Here is a 26,966-nt window from a genome sequence, read left to right as displayed (position 1 = left end):
GGTTGCAAAGATCGACAACGGGCTACACAATGGCTGGACACCCACTCCAGCCCGGGCTGGCTTCGAACTCATGACCTTTTGGTCAGAGTGATCTTAATGCAGCTGACACTCAGCCAGCTGCGCCACAATCCCGGTGTATGCTTGCATTCTGAGAGAACTTCAAATGATGACACCTTCCATTTTATTTTTTTCCCCTTCCCCCTCTCTTTTTCTCATTTAAAGCTGCTGCTCTCTTGGTTGAGAATGGTATGAGAGGTATCACATACCTATTCAGACGTGGGACTCACAACGAGTTTGGATATGCTTCTCTTTTTACAGTATTAGTATTCTACTTCTTGTTGTCCTGCCTGACTGCAGGATCTGCTGTTGCAAGTGGTTTGGTGATACCCATGCTGTAAGTACCACATGTATTCCATTTTTGAGGACAAAAGAGAACATTGTCACTGGCTATTTGCAGTCTGTATAATTCCCTCTTATGCATCATCCTATGACTTCTTAATAGGCCTTTGGTTAATAACCGTTTACTCTAAAAAAGTATTTTGATGGGGATGGATCTCCTCTGCATGCTTTGCATAAGAAAATAATTAATTAATTTTGGACTATCCCAATAGAGATATATGTTGTAAACCAAAGTCTGATGACAGCAGTACATTTCATTGTACGCATTTTACCTTAAGCTGCAAACACTGTTTAGCTCAAGGGGTTTAATACTGTTTCTCACACTTCACACTTTCTGAATGGATGACTATTTTCTTAATCTTCTGGGACAATATTTACACATTGGCTGCACTAAGAAGCAAGTATACATTTGTTTCTGCCCAGAGTAGTATACTTATTCTCTTTTCTTTTTTGCAGCTATACAGGAGCATTATTTGGCAGGATTATCGGCTTGATATTAGTTTCCACTTTTGGGGTTCGGACTGATGAAAGTGGGGCGTGGATTGATCCAGGTCTCTTTGCTGCGGTTGGAGCTGCTTCCTTCTTCAGTGGTGTCTCCAGGCTCACCATCTCCTTGACTGTTATAATGGTTCGTAAAAGTCAACCTATAAAGACAGAAGTTACTTTATAGCCAAAAGTATACACAACATTGTAGAGCCTGAGTAATAGACTGTAAATATGACTGTATGTGATTCAAATCATCAATTGCTTGCCTGAGGGCGAGGGCTTCTGGGAAGCATTAAGAAAGCCCAAAGCCCTTCTATAATTCTTTGAGCACATATTGAGGGACTCATCAGTCCTATTTGGAAATTTCCTTTCATATGAGTTATATTTGTATACAGAAACAGTGGTATGCAGCCCATTAATGTTATTCATACATTGGAAGTATCTATGCAGAGGAGAGAAAGGTATACAGAGGTTGGGTCTTCACATGATATGGAACTTTGATGGAACAGAGTAACAATATATTCCGTGTGTGTTTGTATGTATTTTTGTGTGTGCATAGTGCATACTGTAAATTAGTTTATTTGCTGTAGGCATGTTCCCATAGGTACATAGATGACTAGTCCATTACAAGGCTTCTTAAACTTTTTTACGATCTCAGGTTAGTCTATCTATCTTTCTAAAAGTCCACCTGTCAGTCGGTCTGTATTACAAAGGCTGTTGCTAAGTGAAGTGGCCCTCTGTGTGTGACTGAGAAAGAAAGGTGACATGTGTCTGAGGGAAAGGAAGAAGGCAGGAAAGAGCAAGAAAGAGAATCATGTTGTTATGGAGATATGGTGAGGTAGATGCTCTCAGAGATGGAGAAGGGAGAAAGGGGAGGGGAAATGAAAGGAAAGACAGTGTCCTCTGACACTTGGGCAATGCTGGGTATATACGCTATAAGGTATATAAAACATGTATAAAACCCAAACATTTACTGATAATAAACCAACATTTACAAGGCTGATTTTCCTTTTTATGAAGAACAACTGACATAATTTCTGCAAAGTCTAGTGGAACACTGCATGTTGTTGGTAACAGATTCATGTAAATGTCTAGGTGGCATTCAGAAACCTTTTTCTGTTGCTAAATTTTTCATAACCCAGACACTGTACTAAGGGGGTCAGGACCTACAATTTAAGAAGCTGTAATCTACTTCACCTCTTTCCTTGCCTGACACTTGTTCATCACATAAAAGATGGAATTGGTTTTGCTAACAGATTAAGATGGCTACCAGCATATCACCAAAATAGAGGGCACAGATTTATATCAAATTTTGCAATGCTAATCATTATGTACAACTGCAACTTTAGGAACAATGACTACAGTTTAAATGGAAACATAGTTCTTCTTACTGCTGACTCTGCACTCCAGGTGTGAATGGTTGATAAGCAATTTCAATACTTCAGCTCTCTCGTATTATTCTTAATCTCTATGCTGGATTTGGCCTGGTCAATATGAAGATTGTCCTCTATCCTTCAAAAAGAGGACTGCTGAATAGAGTCCTACAAAGATCCCAAAATTTGGGCCATTGTAGGTTTTTTTTGGCTGTATGGCCATGTTCTAGAAGCATTCTCTCCTGATGTTTTGACTGCATCTGTGGCAAGCATCCTCTGAGGATGCGTGCCACAGATGCAGGTGAAACGTCAGGAGAGAATGCTTCTAGAACATGGCCACACAGCCCTAAAAACCTACAATAACCCAGTGATTCCAGCCATGAAAACCTTCAACATCCCAAAATTTCATTGGATGAAGGCAGAATTCTTTGGAGAGGCAATGCCTTCATGTTTCTCCCATAGTTATACTTCTGAGCCCCCTGCTATTTTCCAAAAAACCCTCCTAACATGACAGGCTTAGAGTTGTTTCTGGCATCTGAACCCTATTTCCTTTTAAAATAGTAGCATCAGTGGAAAGCAGTCTCTTTAGTCTGCGATAAACATAATCATTGCTATTTTTGTGCTTTCCGAGAGCCGCAATTAAAGAGACATCAACTTTCTAATAACTCATTGCCTTTCAACATAGTTGTGACCTTTGCTTTGAAAAAAGAATGCAAATTTTGCTTTGTTCAAAACCAGTGTAATTAGAAAAAGAGACTGGTTGGGGGTTTGGAAGATAATGAAAAGACTCATTCCAGTCTCACTTGTTGTGGGAGTAAAATGGGATCTCTTGGGGGGCGGGGGGAGAAGTGTTTTTGAACATTTTCCAGTGTGGAAAGCTGTGTTCAGCACAATTTGCTAATAATAAAAAGGTCACGAACAGTGCAACTTTTATAGAGCTTTGCAGCACAGAAAATGACAGCCGCATAATAAACAGCGAAGAATCGGGAGTAATTATAGTTGACCTGCAATGCACCCTTAATTCCCCTAGGTGGCAGGTTATAACTTTGGTGTGCCTTCCCCACTTTTCCTGGGAATTGAACTCAGCCCATAGACATCCAAAGCAAATAGTGGCATCATTTGAGAAAGTGTTAGTTTTTGAGAAGAAGAAAAAGAAGTAGAAAAAAGTGATTTGGATGTGACAATGCAAAAAACATTTTTGTTAACCCCCCCCCCCCCTGTGCCCTTGAACTGTAGTATTGCACATATTTTTCTGATATTGTGTTATGGGTTCCCAAATAATTTTGGAATGTTTGCTTTGGCTTTACGCAGTGTCCCATTTGGCAAGAGATATGCAGGGGGTAGAGAACAGGTTTGAAGAATTCTTTTTTAAAAAGGAACCAGCAGGACCCCACAGGCTCTGTCCAGCTCTCATTCCAGTCTGTTTATTTCTCCCATATTGACACACAAGGCTCAACCCTTTCAGTAAAATACAAGTTCTGAGAATGCGAGATGGAATTTGATTTCCAAAGAACTGCAATGCACCACCCACCAAGGAATGAAGTGCACTTTCACCCATTTGGGCAGACATGTAAGTTTTTCTTGAAAAATATATAGGTCCAAAGAATTTTACATAGACTGTGGAAAGTATTGTAGCTATTCTATATCATCACCTCCAGCCTTTTGTGACAGATTGCTTTTTCTTGGAATCACCTTTGTTGTTCATTCGTTCAGTCGTCTCCGACTCTTCGTGACCTCATGGACCAGCCCACGCCAGAGCTCCCTGTCGGCCGTTACCACCCCCAGCTCCCTCAAGGTCAGTCCAGTCACTTCAAGGATGCCATCCATCCATCTTGCCCTTGGTCGGCCCCTCCTCCTTTTGCCTTCCACTTTCCCCAGCATAATTGTCTTCTCTAGGCTTTCCTGTCTCCTCATGATGTGGCCAAAGTACTTCAACTTTGTCTCTAGTATCTTTCCCTCCAGTGAGCAGTCGGGCTTTATTTCCTGGAGGATGGACTGGTTGGATCTTCTGGCAGTCCAAGGCACTCTCAGCACTTTCCTCCAACACCACAGCTCAAAAGCATCGATCTTCCTTCGCTCAGCCTTCCCTAAGGTCCAGCTCTCACATCCGTAGGTGACTACAGGGAATACCATGGCCTTCCCTAAGGTCCAGCTCTCACATCCGTAGGTGACTACAGGGAATACCATGGCTTTGACTAGGCGGATCTTTGTTGCCAGTCTGATGTCTCTACTCTTCACTATTTTATCGAGACTGGACATTGCTCTCCTCCCAAGAAGTTTTCTGATTTGGAATCACCTTAGTTTTGATATTACATGCAAATAGTAAAAATGAATTTCAAGAGACATATTAATCCAGATATTATTCTGCATAACAACCAAGTAGCAACAGTTAAGAACAGACATCGGAACAACAGACTGGTTCAAGATTGGGAAAGGAGTACAGCAAGGCTGTATACTTTCTCCTGACCTATTCAGCTTGTATCCAGAACACATCGTGCAATGTGCAGGGCTTGATCAATCCAAGGTTGGAGTTAAAATTTCTGGAAGAAACATTAACAACCTGAGATACACAGATGATACCACTTTGATGGCTGGAAGTGAGGAGGAGCTGAGGAACCTTTTAACCAAGGTGAAAGAAGAAAGTGCAAAAGCTGGCTTGCAGTTAAACATAGCCCCCCCCCACAAGATTATGGCAACCAGACTGATTGACAATTGGCAAATAGAGGGAGAAAACATGGAGGCAGTGACAGACTTTGTATTTCTAGGTACAAAGATTACTACAGATGCAGACTGCAGCCAGGAAATCAGAAGACATTTGCTTCTTGGGAAGAGAGCAATGATCAATCCTGATAAAATAGTAAAGAGTAGAGACATCACACTGACAACAAAGATCCGCATAGTTAAAGCAATGGTATTCCCCATAGTAACCTATGGTTCAAAGAGCTGGACCATAGGGAAGGCTAAGTGAAGGAAGATAGAAGCTTTTGAACTGTGTTGTTGGAGGAAAGTTCTGAGAGCACCAAGAAGATCCAACTGGAAGATCCAACAGGAAGAAATGCAGTAATTAAAAATGATAACCTGTCTTCATTCAACTTGCAGAATCCATATGTGTGAATGGAAAATAATTGTATTCTTCAACTCATATTGTTAAATATAATTAATATACCCTTAATTGTTTTTCGTTCCATTTAGGAGTGGGATTCCAACTAAAATACATTTTAAAACATGTCTGCTTTGGAGCAAATGGTGTGATTGAACCCACATCTTTAACATGGAATGAAGTGAGGGCTAAACTATTTCAGAAGTCTCATATATCTAAACAAATATAGGATTATACCAAATGAATAGGGAATATGGGGTAGTTAAAGCAATTGTATTCCCCGTAATAAGCTATGGATGCGAGAGCAGGAAGGCTGAGTGAAGGAAGATAGATGTTTTTGAACTGTGGTGCTGGAGGAAAATTCTGAGAGTGCCTTGGATTGCAAGAAGATCCAACCATTCCATACTCCAGGAAATAATACCCGGCTGCTCACTGGAGGGAAGGATATTAGAGGCAAAGATGAAGTACTTTGACCACATAATGAGAAGACAAGAAAGTTGGGAGAAGATAATTATGCTGGAGAACAGAGAAGGAAAAAGGAAGAGGGGCCGACTAAGGGTAAGATGGATGGATGGTATCCCTGAAGTGACTGGCTTGACCTTGAAGGATCTGGGACTGGCCACGGTCAACAGGGAGGTCTGGTGTGGGCTGGTCCATGAGGTCACAAAGAGTCAGAAGTGACTGAACGAATAAACAACAACATTCATCCAGCAGTAGAGTAAAATCATTGCAGAAAAACGTCAGTATGATACCAAATCAACTCTTTCTTTCCTAATATTATTAGTACAGTCTGCAGTGGATTTTGGTGTGCAAGAGAGTAAAAGACAGGAGGTAAGGCTATTGAGAGTAGGGAGAGTACTGAGAGCACAAACTTGAGATAAAAGAGCACGGAAATGTGACCAAAGAGGTTCTAGGCATGTTACTCTGCCCAGGGTAACTTTTCTGAGCACTGGCACATATGAAAAGGAAAAATAGAGAGAGTGGAATAAAGTGGAGAGAAGTCTGTCTTGAAACCAATGTAAAGGGAGTGTTATATAGCAAGTTACATTTGTGACAAGAAGCAATGTGAATCGATCCTTTTCACATGGTTTAAGGCTATTTTGCACCATCACCAGTTTTCTTATATTTTTCAGATGTTTATAATGTGATAGAAAGAAGGTAGAATGTCATAAGCAAGCATGCATAGAATGGGAAGTATAGTGGGTATCTCCGATACCTTTAGCCTATGTTAAGAGCAGAAACAGACTTCATTGACTGACTGAAGTCCTTGAGGGAAGGGGAGGGAAATTGTCACCCTGCTGATCTTGTTGGCCTACAGTTCCCATGAGCCTAGCCAGGCATGAAAGTTTGGAGAAATAGTAGTCTAAAAAACATCTGTAGGATCATTGTTGTCCATCCCAACTCTAGGGTATGCTGTCCCTGTTATTGCATTTGTGTAGTGTCCAGCTGTGTTGTGGCATGATAACAACCTTCTTGGAATAGATCACAGCGTATCCATTTGGCCTTTATTTTTCAAAACTGAATTACAAATTTGTTTTTAAATCTGTTTGTAACCATTTTATGCATTGCATTGGGAACCCAAAGCTCCTGGGAAAAGAAACACAAAATGTCAAAAACGGATTCCATCTGTTACAAAACTGTGAAACATCTGTGGATGTCGTTAACTGTTTTTCTGGCTATGTTCAGCACATAGGAATAGCTTCACAGTAGAAATGTTCTGAATGAATGCTGAATGAATGAACATTGTGGTTTCATTGAGAATGTGTGTCTACTTTTCCACTAAACCCCTTAGTGCACTAACTGGCAGTTGTTAACTCTGTTGTGTTGCAATTAGCTAACATTTCCCAGAAATAACATGGTTACTAAGTAAGTTCCCAAGAAGGTACTAAGTGTGGGAGAGTACATAATCCACAAGCCACTGCTACAAGTTGTTGACCTATGTAGACACACATTTCTCCTGTCTTCTTCGTTGTCACTTCAACACGTACAACACATGGTGGAATACAGCATGAACACCTTTGGAATGATGTGTTATTCTTCCTTCACAATTGAGGCCACATGTAGAATTACAAAAGTAAATGGAAAAGTTGCAATTTTAAAAAAAAGACTAACGCCTCTTCTTAACCTTTGTGACATAATAGTTTGACCATTGATATTGGGGAAAAGGAACTACTTCATTGGTGGGAATTTTATGCCTTTCAGGTTATTGGACAACAGCTCCAAGCATTCTCCAAAAACCTATCGATTTCACCTGTCATGTCCAGCATTTTTAAAAAATTTAATCATTACATTTGGCCCGGCCTTAGTTTTAAATGTGTTGTGGTGTTATTGTCTAATGTTTATTGCTCTTGTTTTAATGTTTATTGCTTAGGGAGATGTTAGCGTGGTATAAATAAAGGATTATTGTTGTTGTTTTTGTTTTTGTTGTTGTTGTTGTTATTATTATTATTATTATTATTATTATTATTCAGCATTGCAATGCTGGCCAGGGCTGCTGGGAGTTGCCATTCAACAGTATATGGAGGGCTGCTTAGTTCCCAGTCCTGGTGATTTCCAACTAGGTACTTCCACATTTGTGGAGCTTACAAAATTTGAAAAAAGTGTGCTGAAGATATGCATTCTTTTGCTATAAAATGCAATTTTCCAAGCTCTGTACAGAAATGATGTGATGCATTTTGATAGTTTTGATCTGTTCATAATATTCTAATCCTTGCCAACAATGAGCTGTCACTTATATCTCATTTTAATTTTGTTTAAATTTGATACCTTTTGGAAACAAACTGCATATTTTGATTTTTTATTGTCACAAGCTATAGTGCCTCCTAGGGCTGTGCACAGATCCATTTTTCAAAATGGGGTCTTGCTGATTCAGTCGTAACAGCATGGGTGCTGCTAACATTTTTTTCCAGCTGGAACAGACCATGGGGTTGCTGACCATGGCTACTTTTGGTTACATTTGGCTACACATGGAACATGGAGAGGCAGCCCTGTGCCTGCATGGGTTTTCCCTGTAAGCCTTGCCAGTTGAGCCAATCAGAACAAAAGAAAGCTATGGCGTGTCTTTTAGCCAAACTAAGCCTCCATTTTTCTGTTGTGAGCAGGCTTCTGAGAGAGACAAATTTTGCTGCAGTTCATGGTGACCTAAATTCTCCTTGCGGCTAGCAGTTCTGCATGGCTTAGCTTGCTTTTTGACTCAAATAAAAATAAATATCAATAAGTGTTTACTTTCTGCACACTTTAGAAATTGCCGCCAATGGTGCCCTTCACACGAGGCAACCTTTAAATGTGGGGTAGACGTATCTTGCCATTTCTAAAGCTGCCATAAAATGAGGAGGTAATTTATATCTTTTAAAAAAATGGCTAATGCAGCTTCAGGTGAAGTGGCCCCCACTGAAATAAGTGTTTAAAAAGAATGCCATAAGCTTCATTGAAAAAGGGTGTTGAGGGCAAACGATTCCAGAAAGGTTGGCTTCTTAAGTCTGATGTCTTAGCCCAGGTTTCATGGACGGATATCAGAAGAAAGGATCCTGAAAAGGTTGGTTTCTTAAGTCTGATGCCCTAATCCAGGTCTCATTGAAGGATAAAAGGAGAAAGGATCACAGAAAGTGTGGTTTTTAAAAGTCTGATGCCTTAACCCAGGTCTCATTGAAGGATATTAGAGGAAAGGACCCCAGAAAAAGTAGTTTCTTAAGTCTGATGCCTTAACCCAGGTCTTATTGAAGGGTATAAGGAGAAACAATCCCAGAAAGGGTAGTTTCTTAAATCTGATGCCTAAACCCAGGTCTCATTGAAGGATATAAGGAGAAATGATCTCAGAAAGGGTAGTTTCTTAAGTCTGATGCCTTAACCCAGGTCTAGTTGAAGGATATTACAGGAAAAGAACCCCGAAAAATTGGTTTCTTAAGACTGATGCCCCAAAAGGTGTGCCTTGGAAGTTTCCACATTGCCACCAATGGTCTGAATCTTCCCAGAGTGAAAACTGATCTTTTGACAGCCGGATTGAAAAATGGAATTTTGCCCGTCCAAGTTCGGGAGGCTCCTGAAAAATGGATTTGGGGGTCAGGGGGGGGGGGGGGTTCACCAAAAGCCAGACACCAAAAATAGTATGGGGTTTAGCTGAATTGTACACCCCTAGTTCCTCCTCATGTATACAAGCTCTCCTGGAAGAGTTGAAGCTAACTATTTTAGGCAGCCATTTTAACAGCATAGCAATGCAACCCTCTAGAATTAGTTAGAAATATAAAAGCCTCAGGTCGGTGAACACTTGAGGTACATTATTTGTTTCAGATCAATTTCAGAAGGGCTAGCTGTATTAAGCTTGTTGCGGGAAGAAGCAGGCTTTTGTAAATAATTGTCACTACTACCAGCTGTGTATTTATATATTGCCCTTTCTCCAATGGGCTCAAGACAATGGCCATAGATCTCCCTTTTCCACTTGGTTTTCGGTAAAGCCTTGGAAGGTAGATCAAGTCGAAAGTGAAGAACTGGTCCAATGTCACCCAGCGAGCTTACATACCTGCAAGTTCCCATCTACCTCGAAACACTGTGCCTTGCATTATATTCTTGAAAGTCTGATGCTTCATATAATTGATAAAATGGACTGGAGTCCATGGATGTTTATTCATTCATTAGTTTTAAGGTGAGAAAAGGCTTTGTTCTTAAAGTCTGTGAGATAATTGTGACTATATAGTATCATTTCTAAGAAGAGAAAGTAAGTATTTTATCATGTGCTGAAGGAGGCAGGCTGCTGTTGCATTTTAAGGAATGCTCACATTATACCACAGTTGCTTGTCTTTTTATGAGCCTAAATATAAATGGTGCCCTTTTTTTGCATTTGTCTTTATAGAGTAAAAATATGCTTTTTGCACCAGATGATTTAACTTTTAACTGGAATTCCCTCCTGTTTCATGAATTCAAATTAAAAAAAATCCTTGGTAAAAGTGTGCTGCATCAGCAGCTCTGTCTCTAATGAGGTTCCATTTTGACTACATTTTTTAAAACCAAAAGCCAAACCCTGAAACAGGTTAACCGCAGTGCGGCTGAGAATGAGGGCCAGGGCTTTTATCAGTCATTTTATGTAATGCCATCTTTGGAGTTTCCTGGGCAGCTGCCCTCTGCTCTTTGAAGTCCTGTGCCCCGTTGATGCCCTTAATGAAATACATAAGTATGTGTTATGTAATAAAACTAAAGTAATAGGAACAGAGCCAATTGGTTATAATGATGTGGAAGCTTGGGACATGTAGCAGTTGCAGGAACGTGCAGGCTACAGTGTAAGGTTTCCCCCCTAAAACAGCCTCCAAAGCGTTTCAGTAAGTGTGGAGTTATGAGGTAAGCAAGGTGAAAGCAATTTTCTTATTTAGGCATTATAAATCTGTCTATCAGCAGAATTTTTCTTCAGTTCACTAGCAGTATGGACTGTGCAACTGAATAGTGTTAAAGGCGTAGGTTGTGATGCTTTGAGATCTAAATCAAAGAAGTATTAAAACCAAGCTGGGTTTTTTGTTGTTGTGATCTACATGTTACAATAAGCACAGCTAAAATACTTCATTGGCTGGTAAATTGTCTTCCTTTGTTTTCTTATTTTTTCTCTCTTCTTTGCTTTAAATATAGCACCAATTTAACCTTATCCTTGATTTAACCTCATGCACCTTCCTTATGTGTGAATTCTGTTTCCACAAAATGTAAACCTTGTGAGGGTGGCCAAACTTTGTCATAGCAGGTATCCCGAACCAAGAGCCATTTGGTGGGGTTAGTCTTCAGTTTATAGGACCACAAATGCACTCTTTTTGCTCATTTGTTGCATGGAAGCCAATGGAGTTTCAAACGTTTGCATGATGTATTTTGTATATTTTTGGTTGGCTTGGTGGAGGCATCACTGTTTTGTGGGTTTTGGAAGTTGTGGTACTTTGTTAGTATGGCCACTATGGCTGCCCCTGGATGTGTTTTATAGTCTACTGTGTTTTCTCAACATATGTAGCATGTTTCCAGCCAGATCCATCCAACATTATTATATTACTGCTGTATTGAGTCTGCAAAGATAAACACTACCTAGGAACTTGACCTTTCTAGAGTCAAGAAAGTTTGAAGGAAGCTCTTGACAGATTCATGGACAGTCATTAACTGTAGCCCTTATCTTGAGTGGGGCTGAAGTGAAACTACCAAGTGGCTTCTTCACACTTTACTTTAAGAACAGTGTTATCACTAGTGTGAGTTTAAGGGCTCTCTCTCTCTCGTGTACTTGAGAGCCTTGACAGAGCATACAACCCTTGGGTAAAAGGACAAATCATTTGAATTAACGTTTAGCAGCTTCCTTTTTGCTGCATTTGAACACTTATAAAACTTAATGCTTAAATGGTACTTGATTACTTTTAATAATAAAAACACATAGTTAAAACTTGACTTTGAATCTGAAGTCTACTGATAGCATTGTTCATCTCCTAATAATTCACATTTTCATTTCTCCTTTAGGTAGAGCTCACAAATGATGTACAGTCTTTGCTACTCATCATGCTGGCCGTCATGTTAGCCAAAATGGTTGGCGACTGGTTCAACACATCGCTGTACAGTTCTTTATTGAAGCTGAAATGCATCCCTTATTTAGATGCTGAGCCATTTGTTGGCCACAGAAAAAACTGGTGAGCATTATTTTTGATCTATGCTGTGAGCCTGTATTAGTCTCATTTTGGGAGAAAATTGTAATCTGTTATCTGTTAACAGGTTTTCCAAGAGTCAGTGAAATGTGTGGACTTTGTTAGTTGCCTGATTTTACAAGATTACCATTTTGGGTGACTTCTTATGTTTTAGGTTCTAGATGGAGAGATGGAGTGAAGTTCAACTATGCCAGAGTAGCCATCCCTTTTCCTCCCCATATATATGTATGTGTGTGTGTGTGTGTGTGTGGGCCTCTAGTTTAGTTAATCTGAAATGAGGCAGTGTGAAAGTTACTTCTGAGTTGTTGCAGGTCAGACCTCACAACCTCTAAGGATGCTTCCCATAGATGCAGGTGAAACGTCAGGAGAGAATGCTTCTAGAACATGGCCATATAGCCCAAAAAACCTACAACAACCCAGTGATTCCAGCCATGAAAGCCTTCAACAATACAAAGTTACTTCTGCTTTAAATCTGAACTGTATTCTCAATTGCATGCAACATTAAATAACCATTGTTTCTTTAAACAGATCAGGGTTATCCTCAAACTTGGGATATGGAGTTATTCATTGAACCATATTTGGAACTAGAGATGGGCAATTGTTGGGAGTTAGTGCCATGTTTCCATCCCCTCTGGAAACCTTGAAAGGCTGTATCCTGAAGCAAAAAACTCCCTCCACACACAAATGCTCTTCAGGGGGGTTGGAGAAAATTTTACCATGTTTTTGCACCTGGGCCATTTCAGGCTCAGGATAAATAAACCTTTGCTTTTATGAGAGAAGGTGATCTAGAAATCATTTTGCAATTTTGCATGGCGTCATAGAATAATAGAGTTGGAAGAGACCACATGGGCCATCTAGTCCAACCTCCTGTCATGCAGGAAAACCACAAAGTACCCCTGACAGTTCATTTCCTGGGTCTTCCCTGGTCTTTAAATAGTCTAGCCTCCTCCCCCCCGCCATGACATGATGGAATTACTCCTGTGCACCCTAGATGGATCCATAACTGCATAACCCAGTTAAAACATCCGTTTAAAAGGTTTATACAGTCTATAGACATTTAAACAACCAGTACATAATTTACCATTCATAATTTAAAATAATCTGGATAGGCATACTGGAATAGATTTGCTTTTAATTCTATTTTGAAGTCAGACAGTAGGTCATTCCACAAAGTAGAGGCAGTTGCATAAAAAGTCCTCTGAGTGACTGTTGCCATCCTAGTTCTGGCTGAGTGGAATAAATAATACCTGAGTGGATTATAAAGGAGGAGATGATCTTGTAGGTAACTTGGGCCCAAATCATACAGGGCTTTAAAGATAATAACCAACATTTTGAACTTTGCCCAGAAATTAATTGGTAGCCAGTGGAGTGATTATAATATAAGTGTGATATAATCACTCCCAGATGTACCAGTGACCATTCAGGCTTCCATGTTGTGAACTAAATTGAGTTTCCAAATTTGGTACAGAGGTAGCCCAATGTACAATGCATTGCAGAAGTCCAACTTGGAGGTTATTAATGCATCTTTATTATTAATGACATCTTTAGATCCTCCATTGCTAGTAAGGGTGCAGCTAGCATAACAGCTGAAGCTGAGAGGCACTCCTAGACTCCTGTCTGAGTTATCATTTGAAGTAACGGATCCAGAAACATCCCCAAGCTGCAAAAAGCCTTTCAGGGGAATGTAATCCCATCTAGGACAGGATGACTTATATCTAATAAAGCTTGTTCCTGATTATGCAGTTTATTGCCTTTGGGATTCTGGCTGATCAAGCTGTATCTAATTCTGCAGTGCATTGTGACTTCTAATTGTGCTGCACTCCTAGCTATAAAAAAGCCTCCCCACCATTCCCATTTTATAAAACGGAGTTAACTGGAATGCTTAGGATTGCCGGCTGCCAGAGAGTGTTTTTTTTTTTAATGAGGGCAAGAGTACTTGAACACATCTACAACTTGGCAGCTCCTCCTGCTTTTATAAGCCACTAGGCACTTCGAGAGAGAAAATACCTTACAGCCTACTTTTAATGGGATAAGTTGAGTTAAGAGCTGAGTGAATCTGGTACTTGTTCTGTTCTAGCTTAACATGAGATATGTCAAAAGTCTCATGGTGTTTCTGCATGATATGTCATATAAAGATGCTTTTGAGGGCCAAGAATTCTGGTTATAAATAGAAATATCTTGGAACTTTGGTTGTATTGCATAGTATTGCTTTTTGATATTACCTCTTCCAACATGCTGATTTGGTTCTCTAGAACCTGTATTTTGTATATCAATCTTTTAATTGGATTGAAATGAATTTATTGAGAAATCACTCACATTTCCACATTTGTATATATAAACCTGCCATCCTCAAATTAAATACAGATTAGATAGAATGCTCTGTGTTTTTAAAATGGTATACATGTGTGTAGGAGAGTATGTAATAAAAAAAGGGGAATGAGAGGGCAAGAAAAAGAATGGATGACAATATTAACTTAGAGGGTCAGACTTGTATTTCAGAACTTAAAAATAAAGCTTACCTTGTGGCATGGCTCCTGTGGCATAGCTATGCACCCTGCTCATATAATAAAGTTGTGATGTCCATGGTATAGATTTTCCAGAAACATCTAGAATTGTTCATCACATCCCACCAGAGCCTATGTTTACCCTCTTCAGAATCTATAGGGAAGCCTGTAGTGTGGGTGTCTGTGTATGTACACATATAGAGATATGGATTCATAGAGTTGGAAGGGACTGTAAGAGCCAATCAGTCTACTCCCTGCCATATTTTTTTCACATATTTAAAGATATCACTTCTCAATCTTATTCATCTTTTTATTACTTTTAATCTTATTTTTTCCAAGCAAAAACACCCAATTCCCTTACTCATAGTATCTTATCATCTTCTCCCTATCATTCTCAATGTTGTTATTTCACCAATCCACTCTCCTTTATATGCTAATGATGATGATGATGATGATGATATACTTTATTTATATTCTGTTCTATCTCGCCGAGGGGACTCAGGGCGGATTATAGTACACATATATGGCAAACATTTAATGCTGCTATAAAATTAACAAAGACAGACAGTACACAAACATAGGTAAAGGCTTTCCCATCTTTTTCCATTTATGGCATCTGGAGGCTGTGCTTGACTCCGGCCATGGGGAGGTGCTGTCTTCCATGCCAAGGAGCTTTGTTGTCCTTAGATGTTCTCCTGATCGAATCGCTGGCATGACCGCATGGGTGCCTTATATTACCTCCATGCCAATTGCTGTTTTTGAACTGCTAGGTGAGCAGAAGATGGGCTGATGGCAATAGCTCACCACAGTCTGGACTTGAACTGTTGACCTTTTGATTGGCAATGTTTTCTACAGCTGGCAGTTTAACCTTACTTTTTAAAAACTTTCACCCTTGAGTCTTGATCCTGAGAGAAAAAGTGGGCTATAAATACATAAATAATTTCATACTAACCTTAATTTCCTACGGTCAAACTATTATTGGTCTAAACACAGTTTGTGCTGACTAAAGTAAAGCCATTGAAACAATTAGGACTTACCTATGTTTTGACACACTATTGAGCCACTGATTCAGTGGAGCTATACTGTTTGTTACTAACCAACAGGATTCCAGTTGATCTCACAACTTCTGAGGATGCCTGCCATAGATGCAGGTGAAACATCAGGAGAGAATGCTTCTAGAACATGGCCATATAGCCCGAAAAACCTACAACAGCCCAGGATTTTTCCTAAAATTAGAGATAGTCCCTCATGGTTCATTTTTATTCTTGTTTCCTGTTAAAAAAATGATTCCAGTCATGTATTTGCCCTTCTTTCTCTGAACAAAATAAGCTTGTCCTTGTGGAGAAACAAACACATTTTTTTCTGAACTCCTGCCTACCATTCTGAAAAGCTTCACCTAACAAAACCATTTCTTTTTTGATATAAAGAATCTCATGGTGGTCTCATATGGAGTAAATTTGTTCCAGACTCCTGGAAAGTTTTTGAATTGTTTTTTCTTCTGTAGGTCATTGTAGATAACAAGCACAAAATGAATTCCTATTAAGAGAGAAACATAGATTGAATACTTTTGGCTAGTTGGAAAGAGCCTGTGGATTGTGTGCCAATTTATTGCACCCTTTGGGTCCATTCAGCTGTTAGATGAAATATTTTGTAGGTGGAACATATAGTGAGTCCAATCACTGGATAAGATATTCCATTAATTGGTTAAGGTTGCCAAGATATCTGGCCACCAGCTGACAGAAAGAATCTCATGGTGAGAGAAATATCCACATGTTTTCTACTTGAAACTGACCAATATTTCAATTGTGTTGGGAGAGAAATAGTTCTTAAGACTTTCTAAGATTTCTTCATACTTGATACTTCATTTTAAGAACTGTCCTATGTTAAGAACATCCTTTTCCCACACAGACCTTGGTTTTCTTCCTGCTCTTATAGACCAGGTATGGAGGTGATGCTCTTTCTGTAACAGGTCTTCTAGATCAGGGGTCCTCAAACTAAGGCCCGGGGGCTGGATATGGCCCTCCAAGGTCATTTACCCAGCCCTTGCTCAGGGTCAACCTAAGCCTGAAATGACTTGAAAGCACACAACAACAACAACAATCCTATCTCATCAGCCAAAAGCAGGCCCACACTTCCCATTGAAATACTAATAAGTTTATATTTGTTAAAATTGCGCTTCATTTTAATTATTGTATTTTTTTAAAGTGTGTTTCTTTTGCACTACAAATAAGATATGTGGAGTGGGCATTGGAATTCATTCATTTTTTTTTCCAAATTATAATCTGGCCCTCAAACAGTTTGAGGGACTGCGACCTGGCCCTCTGTTTAAAAAGTTTGAGGACTCCTGTTCTAGATTATTGAAGACCTTCCCAGGAGTTTTCAGTGTAGTTGCAATAATTCAATGGTTGTGTTTTTGATGCTGCACAGTATGTTGGTTTCATATAAAATCGCTTTAAATTATTCTATGTCTTATGGTCATTCTACAATTTTAAAGTGGAATATCTACCCTTATCCTGTTTTCCTTTTCCTTTTATAGACCTTTATTATCAGAAATTGCCCGAGACACAACTGCTTGGTTGTTGTTTTATCTGTTCAGCTGTGTCAGGCCTGAGAAGTGTCATTTAAAATCTTTTTATTATATGCCATAATAATATATAAAATTGCAATTAGACTCACATAATCAAAATTCCACATTACCTATATGCAATCTTTAAAATTGGAAAGAATATGGAGATAAAATTGATATTATCTTGAATGTTGTCACTCTAAAACCAGGAAATGAGGAAAGCACTCTGCCTATTGATAAGCCTATTGTCAGCATTTTCCTGGCTGTTATTACTGTATATACTTGAGTATAAGCCAAGATTTTCAGCACATATTTAAGGATGAAAAAGCCCCCCCCCCCGGCTTATATTCAGATTGGCTTATACTTGAGTATATACGGTAATTTGATTAGTATCTATTTTTATTTTTGAAATTTACCAGTAGCTGCTGCATTTCCCACCCTTGGCGTATATTTGAGTTAATGAGTTTTCCCAGTTTTTTGTGATAAAATTGGGTGCCTCAGCTTATATTCAGGTTAGCTTATACTCAAGTATATACAATGCATAATTATGCTATATCAGTCGGTTTGACTATTATAGTCATGTCCCATAGATAGACTATTGTATTGTGGTTTGAGAATTGAACTAAGTAAGACTTTGGGACACTAGGGTTTAAATTCCTACTTAGCCTTGGGAACCCATGGGGTGATCTTGGGCAAGTCAGATTCTCAATTTCAGCAGTAATTGGAAATGAATAGTTAAAAAAACCCTAATAAGCAGTTTTTATTTCATTTATTTATTACATTTGTATGCTGCCTTTCTCCTCAGTTGGGTCTCAGTGTAGCTCACAAGGTGAATTAAAAAACCTAACAATAAAATGTAAAAATAATTAAAACTGCCACATTAAAACAGTATCAAATCATGTGAAAGGCATACAGACATTTAAATAAACAAAGCACACATCTCAATCAGATACCCCCCTATGACCCATTCAAAGTCTGCTTAAACAAAAAAGATCAGTTGCTGGTGAAATTAGAGCAGGTAGAGAGTCAGTGTAGCCTATCATAGAAGAGAAGTCCAAAGGCAAGAAGCAGTCATTGAGAAGGTTCTCTCTTGTGTCCTCACAAATCCAGCCAGTGATGATGGCAGAACCAAGGGAAGGCTCTCCCTTCACAAATCTGAAGATTCTGATAATTTCTTGTAGAAAAGTATGGTCTTTCAGACAGCCATATAGAGCAAGTTATGATTAGCACTCTAGATCATGCTGAGAAATGAGTTGATAGCCAAGTAAAGTTATTTTAGACTAGGGATTTATATGATCCTATTAGCTGGCCCTGGTAAGTATTCTGGCCATTGCATTTTTAACCTGGTAAAGTTTCCAAAGGCAGCGCCACAAATACTGTGTTAGAGTAATCCAAATGCGAAGCAATCAAAACATGTATCTCAAGGAACAGGCACAGCTGGTGCAATTGTTTTAGCTGTGCAAATGCACTCTTGGTGATTGCCAAAACCTGGGCATCCTGGAGGCAAGCAGGAGAACACCCAAGCGGCAAGCCTGAAATTTCAAGGGACATTTAATCCCATCCAGTGCAGGGGTACAGTTTGACAGTTGCCTGACTTTTCTGATTTCAGCAATCTCTGGGAAAGAGAGGGAAGAAGTTTCCAGCTGCTGTATTAGTTTGGAGAGTGATATGTACAATGTCTGTCTATGGACATGATTTTCTTGGCAGCTTATGGATGTACTACCACATGGGTGAGATGAACATGCATCTGTGCATGTGTGTGTAAAGAGTCTTCTGAAATGCGTCAAATATTTTCATTGTTTCTGCTGTATACGTGGTTTCCATCCTTAACAGAGCACATCTGTACTGCTATGTCACATCTGTTCAGTTAGTCATTGGTAAACAAATGTTATTTTAAATCCTCTTTAGGGAAGCGAATGACACACACATTAAGTTAACCCAAACACATTCCGCATTTAAGTACTCATTTGTCTCTGTGTATAGTTGGAGAGTCATGTCTCCTCTCATTTGTACAGCCTGAGAAAGTTAGTGCTACAGAACTCTTACGAATTTTCCTCCACTTCCTTTATGTGTGTGAGAGGCAGAGCAATTTCATTTCCACAGAATTAACCATGGCCTTATCATACTGTAAAGTGTAGGATAACTCTGGTTTACTGAGGATAACACTTAAACCCTAATTTCTGAAAACAAAATCCTTCTTTCTGAACTATAGTGATCAGGTTTCAGTTGATTGACTGACTTCCCATAGAACATTTTACAGTAATACAGGCACCCACAAGATAGTTTCTGTAGGTTTGTTCTTAAGTTGAATTTGTATGTAAATTGGAATAGGTACAAGGCTAAAGACCTTGTAAAATGACAGCTTTCATGATTCCATTGCATTGAGCTGTGATAGTTGAAGTGGTGTCAAACTGCATTAATTCTACTGTGTAGATGCACTCTCAGGCTCATTGGTGCAGTCATCATTGTGCCAGCTGCATAGTGACAGTTCAAAGTAGAACCCAAAATTTCAGGCAGTTGTCTGGCCACTGTCATCTCAGTGAGGAGAATGTCTTTTATACAGCCAATGGTCCTTATACAGTCAAAAATTCTTTGGATTGCAAATGGGATAGCTCATAGCAATACATCATTGCTGGGTCAAATACCTGTTCACTTATAGATATTGCAAGGATTACAGTGGTAGTTGGAAGGAACATGGGAGAGTCTTGAAATGTTGACCCTGTGAGCCTTGGCTCCATTATCTCAGTGGGCAGTGGAACCTGTTGGGTTGTTGTAGGACAGGAAGAGCATGCATGATTTCCTGAGCTCCTTGGAGAAAATGTGGGATTAGGATGGACTCTTGAGCACCAGCAAAAGGGGAGAGAGATTTGAATAAAATCAGTGTACCCATGTATGTTGCTTTTTGTCTGTAGTTGCAAATTTAGAAATAATTGCTATAATTTAATGGGGCCATGAGATGTTTCACCATAGAAGTGACTGGGGAAGTGCTAGAATTTAGTATGCATCAAAGCATGAGTCTCCTTTTCCTTGTGTCTTAATTAGGCCCCCCTAAGGTGATGTACAATATGGATGAAAATATTAAAAATAATTAAAATAATTTAAACCCAAATGTTTCCACCAGCCAGCTTAAACTTCCAATGAACTCTGATAGGTCTTCAAACAAAGAATTACATTCTGTATGTGGCCATTGCAAGTGATATGTCAGGAAATTGTAATAATCTCTAGTGATCCTAGATTTTATTCAACTTTTACATTCTGCCACTGTGGCACCACCAGATCATCAAGGCAACCCACAATTTATTATGAAAAGCTTAAATTTTTCAACTTGAGCAGATGTGGCACAAATGTTCCTTGCTATCTGTGAACACAGCAGTTGTGAATGGTTTCCAACATCTTCAGGCAGACATCCATGGCCGCTGCCATGGGCAGGATATTGAGCTTGAGTAGACAACTAGTCTGAGCTATTTTAACTGTTCATCCATTCTTATGAAAGCCAGAATTATTTTTGTTCCCCTTCCAATTGTCCTCCATGCTCAAAGAACATTTTGTAACTTAAATGTGATTTTCTGAGAATTTTATTTTCAGTTAGGTCTTTAAAACCCAATGCTTGAAAGCTGATTAATGTCTCTTGTCCTCTTCTAGAAAACTGCTGCTTGCATCTGGTTGAATTTACTGTCTTACTCATAGGTAGGAAACCATGCTGGATAATCAGTTTACTGGCTAATTGTATTTTAAACAAAATATCCACAAATAAAAAAACCAATTTATTTGCAGCTTGGAGCAATTCTCCAGCACATTATAAAGTCATCAAATGCTAACATGGTACAGCACTCATTGTTTCCTGTTTACTAAATAAAGGCTTGCCTTTCTGCTTTATATCTTTCAGGTTAAACCTGGAGTTGTTTGCTGCCAGAGATGTCATGAAGCGTCACGTCAGGGTTCTCCACTTAAAGGAAAATGTTGCTTTCTTGGCTCAGCTCCTGGCCAACACCAACCATAGTGGATTCCCTGTGGTTTGCAAATCTAAGGCAGATCAGACAGAGGTGTTCCTGGGAACAATTACAAGGTAAGACACCACTGTGTTCTTTCTTGAAGATAAATGGCCCCTCGGGCCTGTACTTAGAACAAAGAAATAAGGTTTTAACATGCATTGTTATGAAAATCAGTGTTACACATGAAGTAGACAGTTTGAGATCTACATCTGTATTCTTTCTATAGGCTGGAACAACTTTGTGTATTTTGCACAGTGCTGTCTGGGAAGGCCTCTCTTTGTGTTCCTTAGTATTATTGTGACCTTTTCCATTCCTTAAGGCACTTGGAGCTTTGCTAGAAAAAAATACTTCAGAAAAAAACCTGGAGTGGTCAAATTGATTGCAAAATTGAACCTGATCCAACTTCTTTGAAAAAAAATATCTAGCAAGCTCTCGTTTGTTTACTCTTATTCCAGTTCACCTCTTTCAAGATAAAACATGTCAAAATTCAGACTGAACAGCAAAGTCTATGTCATTTTGTGATGGTGTGCTTCAGTAAACAGGATCTAAAATCAGCAAGCATTTCTACTTCAACAGAGGAAAATTGCAATGGATACTGGTATTTCTAAAAGGGGACCAGAACTATTCAGTTTGTGATATTTAAGTTTGTTTCCTATCCCTGAAGAATTCATATCTAGACTGATAGAATTTCTTGGTATCAGTTTATATGTGGAAAATGTAGTTTTGTGACAATCTTAGATAAGATATAAGAAAATGTATATTCATTAAAGATGAATTGAATTACAAAACAAAACATTTTCTAACCATTTTCTTATTTTATTGCTGGGAGATAGTTTCATTATTGAGAAAATTCTTTATACAATTGTATTGTGTAACGAGTTTTCAATTTTATTATTTATTATAATCATTGCTTAGGCTATTCTTAAATATTCAGGCCTATGGAAGTAGAATATTAATACCCATTAGCTATAATAATGTTTCTTTCTTTCTTGGAAGCTCATCAGGGCAGCATATGGTTAGTGAGTGGCATCAGTCCATTTTCTATCAGATCACTATAAGGTTAACTACTTTCTCCTGTCAGATCCCTCAATCAACTCTACCTATCAAGTTATAGCTATGACAACTTGGACCCGTCTGATTATGTCACATTCATAGTGTATATGTCAAATTTTAACATTATTCCATAAACATATTAGGATGGTTCCAGGCTGAGTTCATTGAACTGAGCTTTCATTTGAAAGCTACTTAAATCTTGGCCTATTTCTTTGGATGGAGTCTAAGTTTAGCTTAATTAGTCTGGATCCAAACCAACTGGGCAAACAGACATTTTTGCAGTGATTTATCTGTCATGTTGTTGTTTCTATTGAATGTTATTAGCAAGTGTACAGTTACGAAGTCTTTCAAACTGTAGAGTCCAACAGGTTGAGTATGTTACATTAAATAAGCTTAACCCACTTCTTTATTTCCCATCTGTCCACTGCAATAAAACCAGAGCTGTTGCTAATAAATGAGTGAGCCAAAATGCTTGTTTCATTTTTCCCTTGTTAATTCACCCATACTGTTTTGAACTCTACATCACTTTCCAATGATGAAGGAGCATCTGAACTTTGTAAAAATACCACAATAAACTGTAAGATAATGGCAGTAAAAAGCTGAAGGTGTGTATCATATTTCCATGTGAATTAGTAAAAAGCGAGAGCCCGTCACAACACTGAAGTAAATAAGTTATTTTATTTCCTTTTAAAATGTAGATACTTTCAAGATATCTCTGGTAGCTTAATTGTAGATTTGAACCCAGTCTTGTATTTCTGTGTTGGACAAATGCAGGGCACCTTTTTTTCTTGCTCCTTCATCTCCATAACCCATGCTGCCAACTCCCTTTTGCCCAAAATTCAAGGATAGGTTTCTTTTGTACAGAACAACTTGATCAAAGAGATCCTATGTATTTTGCCCAATATTCTGGCTGCTACAAGGGCATATTATTTTTTTAAAGAAAGCTTACAATCCAGATCAGGTAGGCACTAGATGTCTTTCCCAAAATCCAGGAAAAAATACATCAAAACAAGACACAAATATAAACACAGCCCCCTTTTGAAAACCACAAATTCCACTTCGAGGGTGGGTCTTTTAAAACAGTTGTAGTACTCTGTGTGGTCCTTGGAAGGTCCCAAGGCAAGCAAACTGGTTGCTAGACCCACTACAGTTGTCCACCTTGACCTAAAACATTAGAGGGTCAAGATACTTCACATTAACAATCTCTTGTTCATGGTGATTTAATCCCATACTCTCCAACATTTCATAGAGGAAAACCTTAGCAATGTCACAGTGAGGTCAAGATGGCAAACATTATTAAAGAGGAAATGCACACATGTTAGAAAAAACTGCAGTAATTTGCTCCTGCCCAAACATCTTGGGAAGGTAAAATTCTGTCCTTCCCTTGCTGAATTCCTTGAATGCAAATCTCTTCTGTCCTTTGAACTCAGTTTGTAACTTTAGGAGAAAGTGGGAGAAGTAGAAAAATACAACAGGCCATTTTATTTCATATTTGTATATGATGTATTTTTGTTATTTTGTGTTTTAACTATGTTGCATTATTTTCAGTTTGGCCTCATGTTAGCCGCCCTGAGTCCCCTCTGGGAAGATGGTGGCGGGTTATAAATAAAGTTTATATAATTATATTTATTATTAAAAGGCGGAATGACAAGATAGTTTTAGCAAAATCAGGATTATTGGACAGTATATAAACCTGCAAATGCATCCTGACTTTTGAGAGCTATCTCTTACAGACATTTATGAGCTAGGATTGTGATGTGTTAACAGTTTTATAATTATCATGGTACAGCAGTTGGCTAGAGTGTTGGACTGGGGAGATCAAGACATCCATTAAGACATGAAAACTACTGGGCTACTTAGGATCAGTCACTCATTGTCCCATGTATCTCATAAGAATTTTGTTGTAGGAATGAGGAAGCTTGGATGCTACTCACTGGAGGAAAGGTGGAATTTACATTATTTTTTTAAAGTAATCTGGTACATGCTAAATCGGTATCTGATTTTGGGTTGAGATGCTTATAGTTAAAATTTGAATCATAATTTCCCCTTGCTATGAATAGCAGACTGTGAGTTACCTCAAGAGCACAGACTAGGAAATTTAGGGACTACAGTTAAAATAAACTTTTCCAAGTTTTTATCCAGTCTAAATTGGTCAGTATATCCCACTGAAATCAAAGGACTAAGTTTAACATAGTTTGAATCTAATTCAGAATATCTGCTGGCTTGATTTTGGTATTACTTTTTTTTAAAGTATGAAGAAATAGATACTAATTATATTTGGCCATGTTAGAACTATGGTTGAAATAAAGGCCAGGGCTCTTGTGCAAACCTACCAGAGAATGGAAGATAATTAGATCAATAATAAACAGGTGTTACATCACCATCTGGACTAGCATATGCAGATGTGTAATGAAATAATATCATTTATTCACAGGGTAATAGTGCTTTTGCCAAGATGCAAACGAGTATCTTTGTTTAAGGGATGACATTTAAAATTGGCTTCATCCCCACTTGCTGAGGACAATTACATAGAAAGTGCCTGCAATTCATTTGTGGAAAGTCTAAAGCAGATATAGAAACAGAAAAAACCCAAGTAATTTAGTGCTGGGTTCTTCCAAACAAGGCTTCAGAAAAATAAAGCAGAATACCCGTTTTCCAGCCTATGCAGAAGTTTTCAGTTAACAAAGTTACTGGTAACACAGACAAAAATGGTTTGTTTGTTTACCCCTGGTTGTTATATCTCTCTATAAGCCTAATTTAATGAAATTAGAACAATTTCCTATAATAGTCTACAACTAGTTTACTTAAGGATTTGACATAAGAAAGAAGGAAAATCTGAGTTGCATTTCTTCTGACAATATGATTCATTCAGTGGTTTAGGGATTGTGGTGACATAGTCATGAAGCAGAGATGGAATATCCAGTAAGCAATCATGTTTAAAGAAATGGAGGTAAATTAATTTAAATATAATTTAGAAATGGGGGGAAGGGAGTATGTAGCGCATCCAAGTTGGCCAAAGTGTATAGTGGAATTAGAATTGCCAATATATTGTTTTCTGAAAGAGGCAAAAATTAAAGTGGACTGAACTGGCTCAGATTAAAGGTCTCAAGGAAATTTACCATTTCAATTATAACTGAATTACCTTTGTCAATACGAACCGCGATAGCTCACCAATTAAATTACTATTTTTCATCATTATTTATTATCTTTTGGTGTATATTACAAATGAACTTCAAAAGATAATGAATTACTTTAACCGTTTTAACTATATGCTTTAAATATATATATTTTTAAAAAACTTATCTAAAATAAGATTTCCCTCCTGAATTTTGGTTTAAATTATTGTAATCTATGCTGGGTCCCATGCTTGAAAAAAAAGTGGAGTATACATTAATCAATAAAATGTATTCATAATTTGTTTCAAGAAACTCAAGTCCAGCACCCTGATTGACACAAATTGGGGAAACACGGCTCCAAAGGGTTATTAATAAAGCACTAGGCTCACACTTATCTCTATATAGCAGCTTTAGTTATCCCAGGTGTGCATCCTGGATTTAGCAAGCAAACAAGTACGATTTCTTGGCAATACTAGCTGTAATAGGGAGGTAGTAGGAGTGGAGCTCTTGGTTCTGCCTTATGGTGTTGATATGGTCTTAGACTCTGATCCCTGGACGGTGTGTTTTTAACATTGGAATGCATTTTAATTATATTTCATATGTATTAATTTTAACCAAATTTATTTTAAGTTAACATTGTATGTTTTAAGGCACTATGTAAATGCCACATGTAAGCTGCCTTGAGTCCCCCTTGGGGTAGAGAAAGGCGGCATATAAATAAGGTAGAAAAATAAAGGGAATAAATTGATAGGGAAAAGGCATGTGGGAGGAAGAAGCTAATTGCAATTTCTATTTTAATTTCCTGATTAAATCGCAAGACACCTCTTCTTCTCTTCTCTAGTACTAGTTATTTGAGTCATAGCTAATTTATCAGTACCTGAAAAAGTGAACTTCATCCATCTGAAACCTGCCCAGGAGATAGGACCAGAATCACTGAAATGCAGTGTCCCCAGTTCCCAAACGTTTTAGGTGTTTCCAAAGGATACCATGGTCAATGGTATTGAGCACTGCTGAGAGCTTACAAACTGCATCTTGAATCACTCTTCCAAGGTAGAAAATCCAAGCACAGTTTGATCTTGGTTTGCAACTCTAGTTTGGAGAAATTATACCCTACCTCCAGGGTCAGCTCAACCCATTACACAAAGTAAGCATTTGCCGTATAGTTGAGTTTGCCCAGGGGCGCTCTTGAGGGCTCTTGGGGGAAAATAGACCTTGACATATGCGAGTTGTAGTTACTGGGATGTATAGTTCAACCTACAATCAAAGAGCATTCTGAACTCCACCAATGATGGAATTGAACCAAATATGGCACACAGAACTCCCACGACAAACAGAAAATATATATCAGTGATTGGTTGGGGGGGGGGTGCCAAAATACTGTTTGCTTACTGTTGAAAATTACCTAGGGCCGCCTCTGCCTACCTCAGTGGTTTTCAACCTGTGGGTCTCCAGAGTTTTGACCTTCAACTCCCAGAAATCCTTAGTGCTGGTAAACTGGCTGGGATTTCTGGGAGTTGTAGCCAAAACACCTGGGGACCCACAGGCTGAGAACCACTGCCCTACCTGAAAGGGGAAAAGAGTTTGAGTAGGGAAAACATTGGATCCCAAGCAGGACTGGATTAAGACCTTTAGAGGCCTGAAAAATTTCAGTGCCCCCATATATATCTAATTCTAAAATATAAACAATAAACAATAAAAATATTTTCAAAATGAAGCAAAAGTTAGAG

The 26,966-nt window shown here is 38.6% G+C and overlaps 1 protein-coding gene across 1 annotated transcript in view; it reads left to right on the top strand.

Annotated features, from left to right (window-relative positions):
- Window positions 1-26,966, top strand: part of LOC132774813 (chloride channel protein C-like) — an 82,682-nt gene that overhangs the window by 42,267 nt on the left and 13,449 nt on the right. Inside the window, exons 10-13 of the mRNA XM_060775284.2 lie at window positions 223-394; window positions 856-1,027; window positions 11,827-11,993; window positions 20,965-21,144. Coding sequence (XP_060631267.2) covers window positions 223-394; window positions 856-1,027; window positions 11,827-11,993; window positions 20,965-21,144 — 691 coding nt within the window. The remainder of the gene's footprint in view (window positions 1-222; window positions 395-855; window positions 1,028-11,826; window positions 11,994-20,964; window positions 21,145-26,966) is intronic.

This window comes from Anolis sagrei, chromosome 4 (genome assembly GCF_037176765.1).
Source record: "Anolis sagrei isolate rAnoSag1 chromosome 4, rAnoSag1.mat, whole genome shotgun sequence".
Taxonomy (NCBI): domain Eukaryota; kingdom Metazoa; phylum Chordata; class Lepidosauria; order Squamata; family Dactyloidae; genus Anolis; species Anolis sagrei.
Note: the sequence above shows the minus strand (reverse complement) of the source record. Positions and strands in the feature narration are given on the sequence as shown.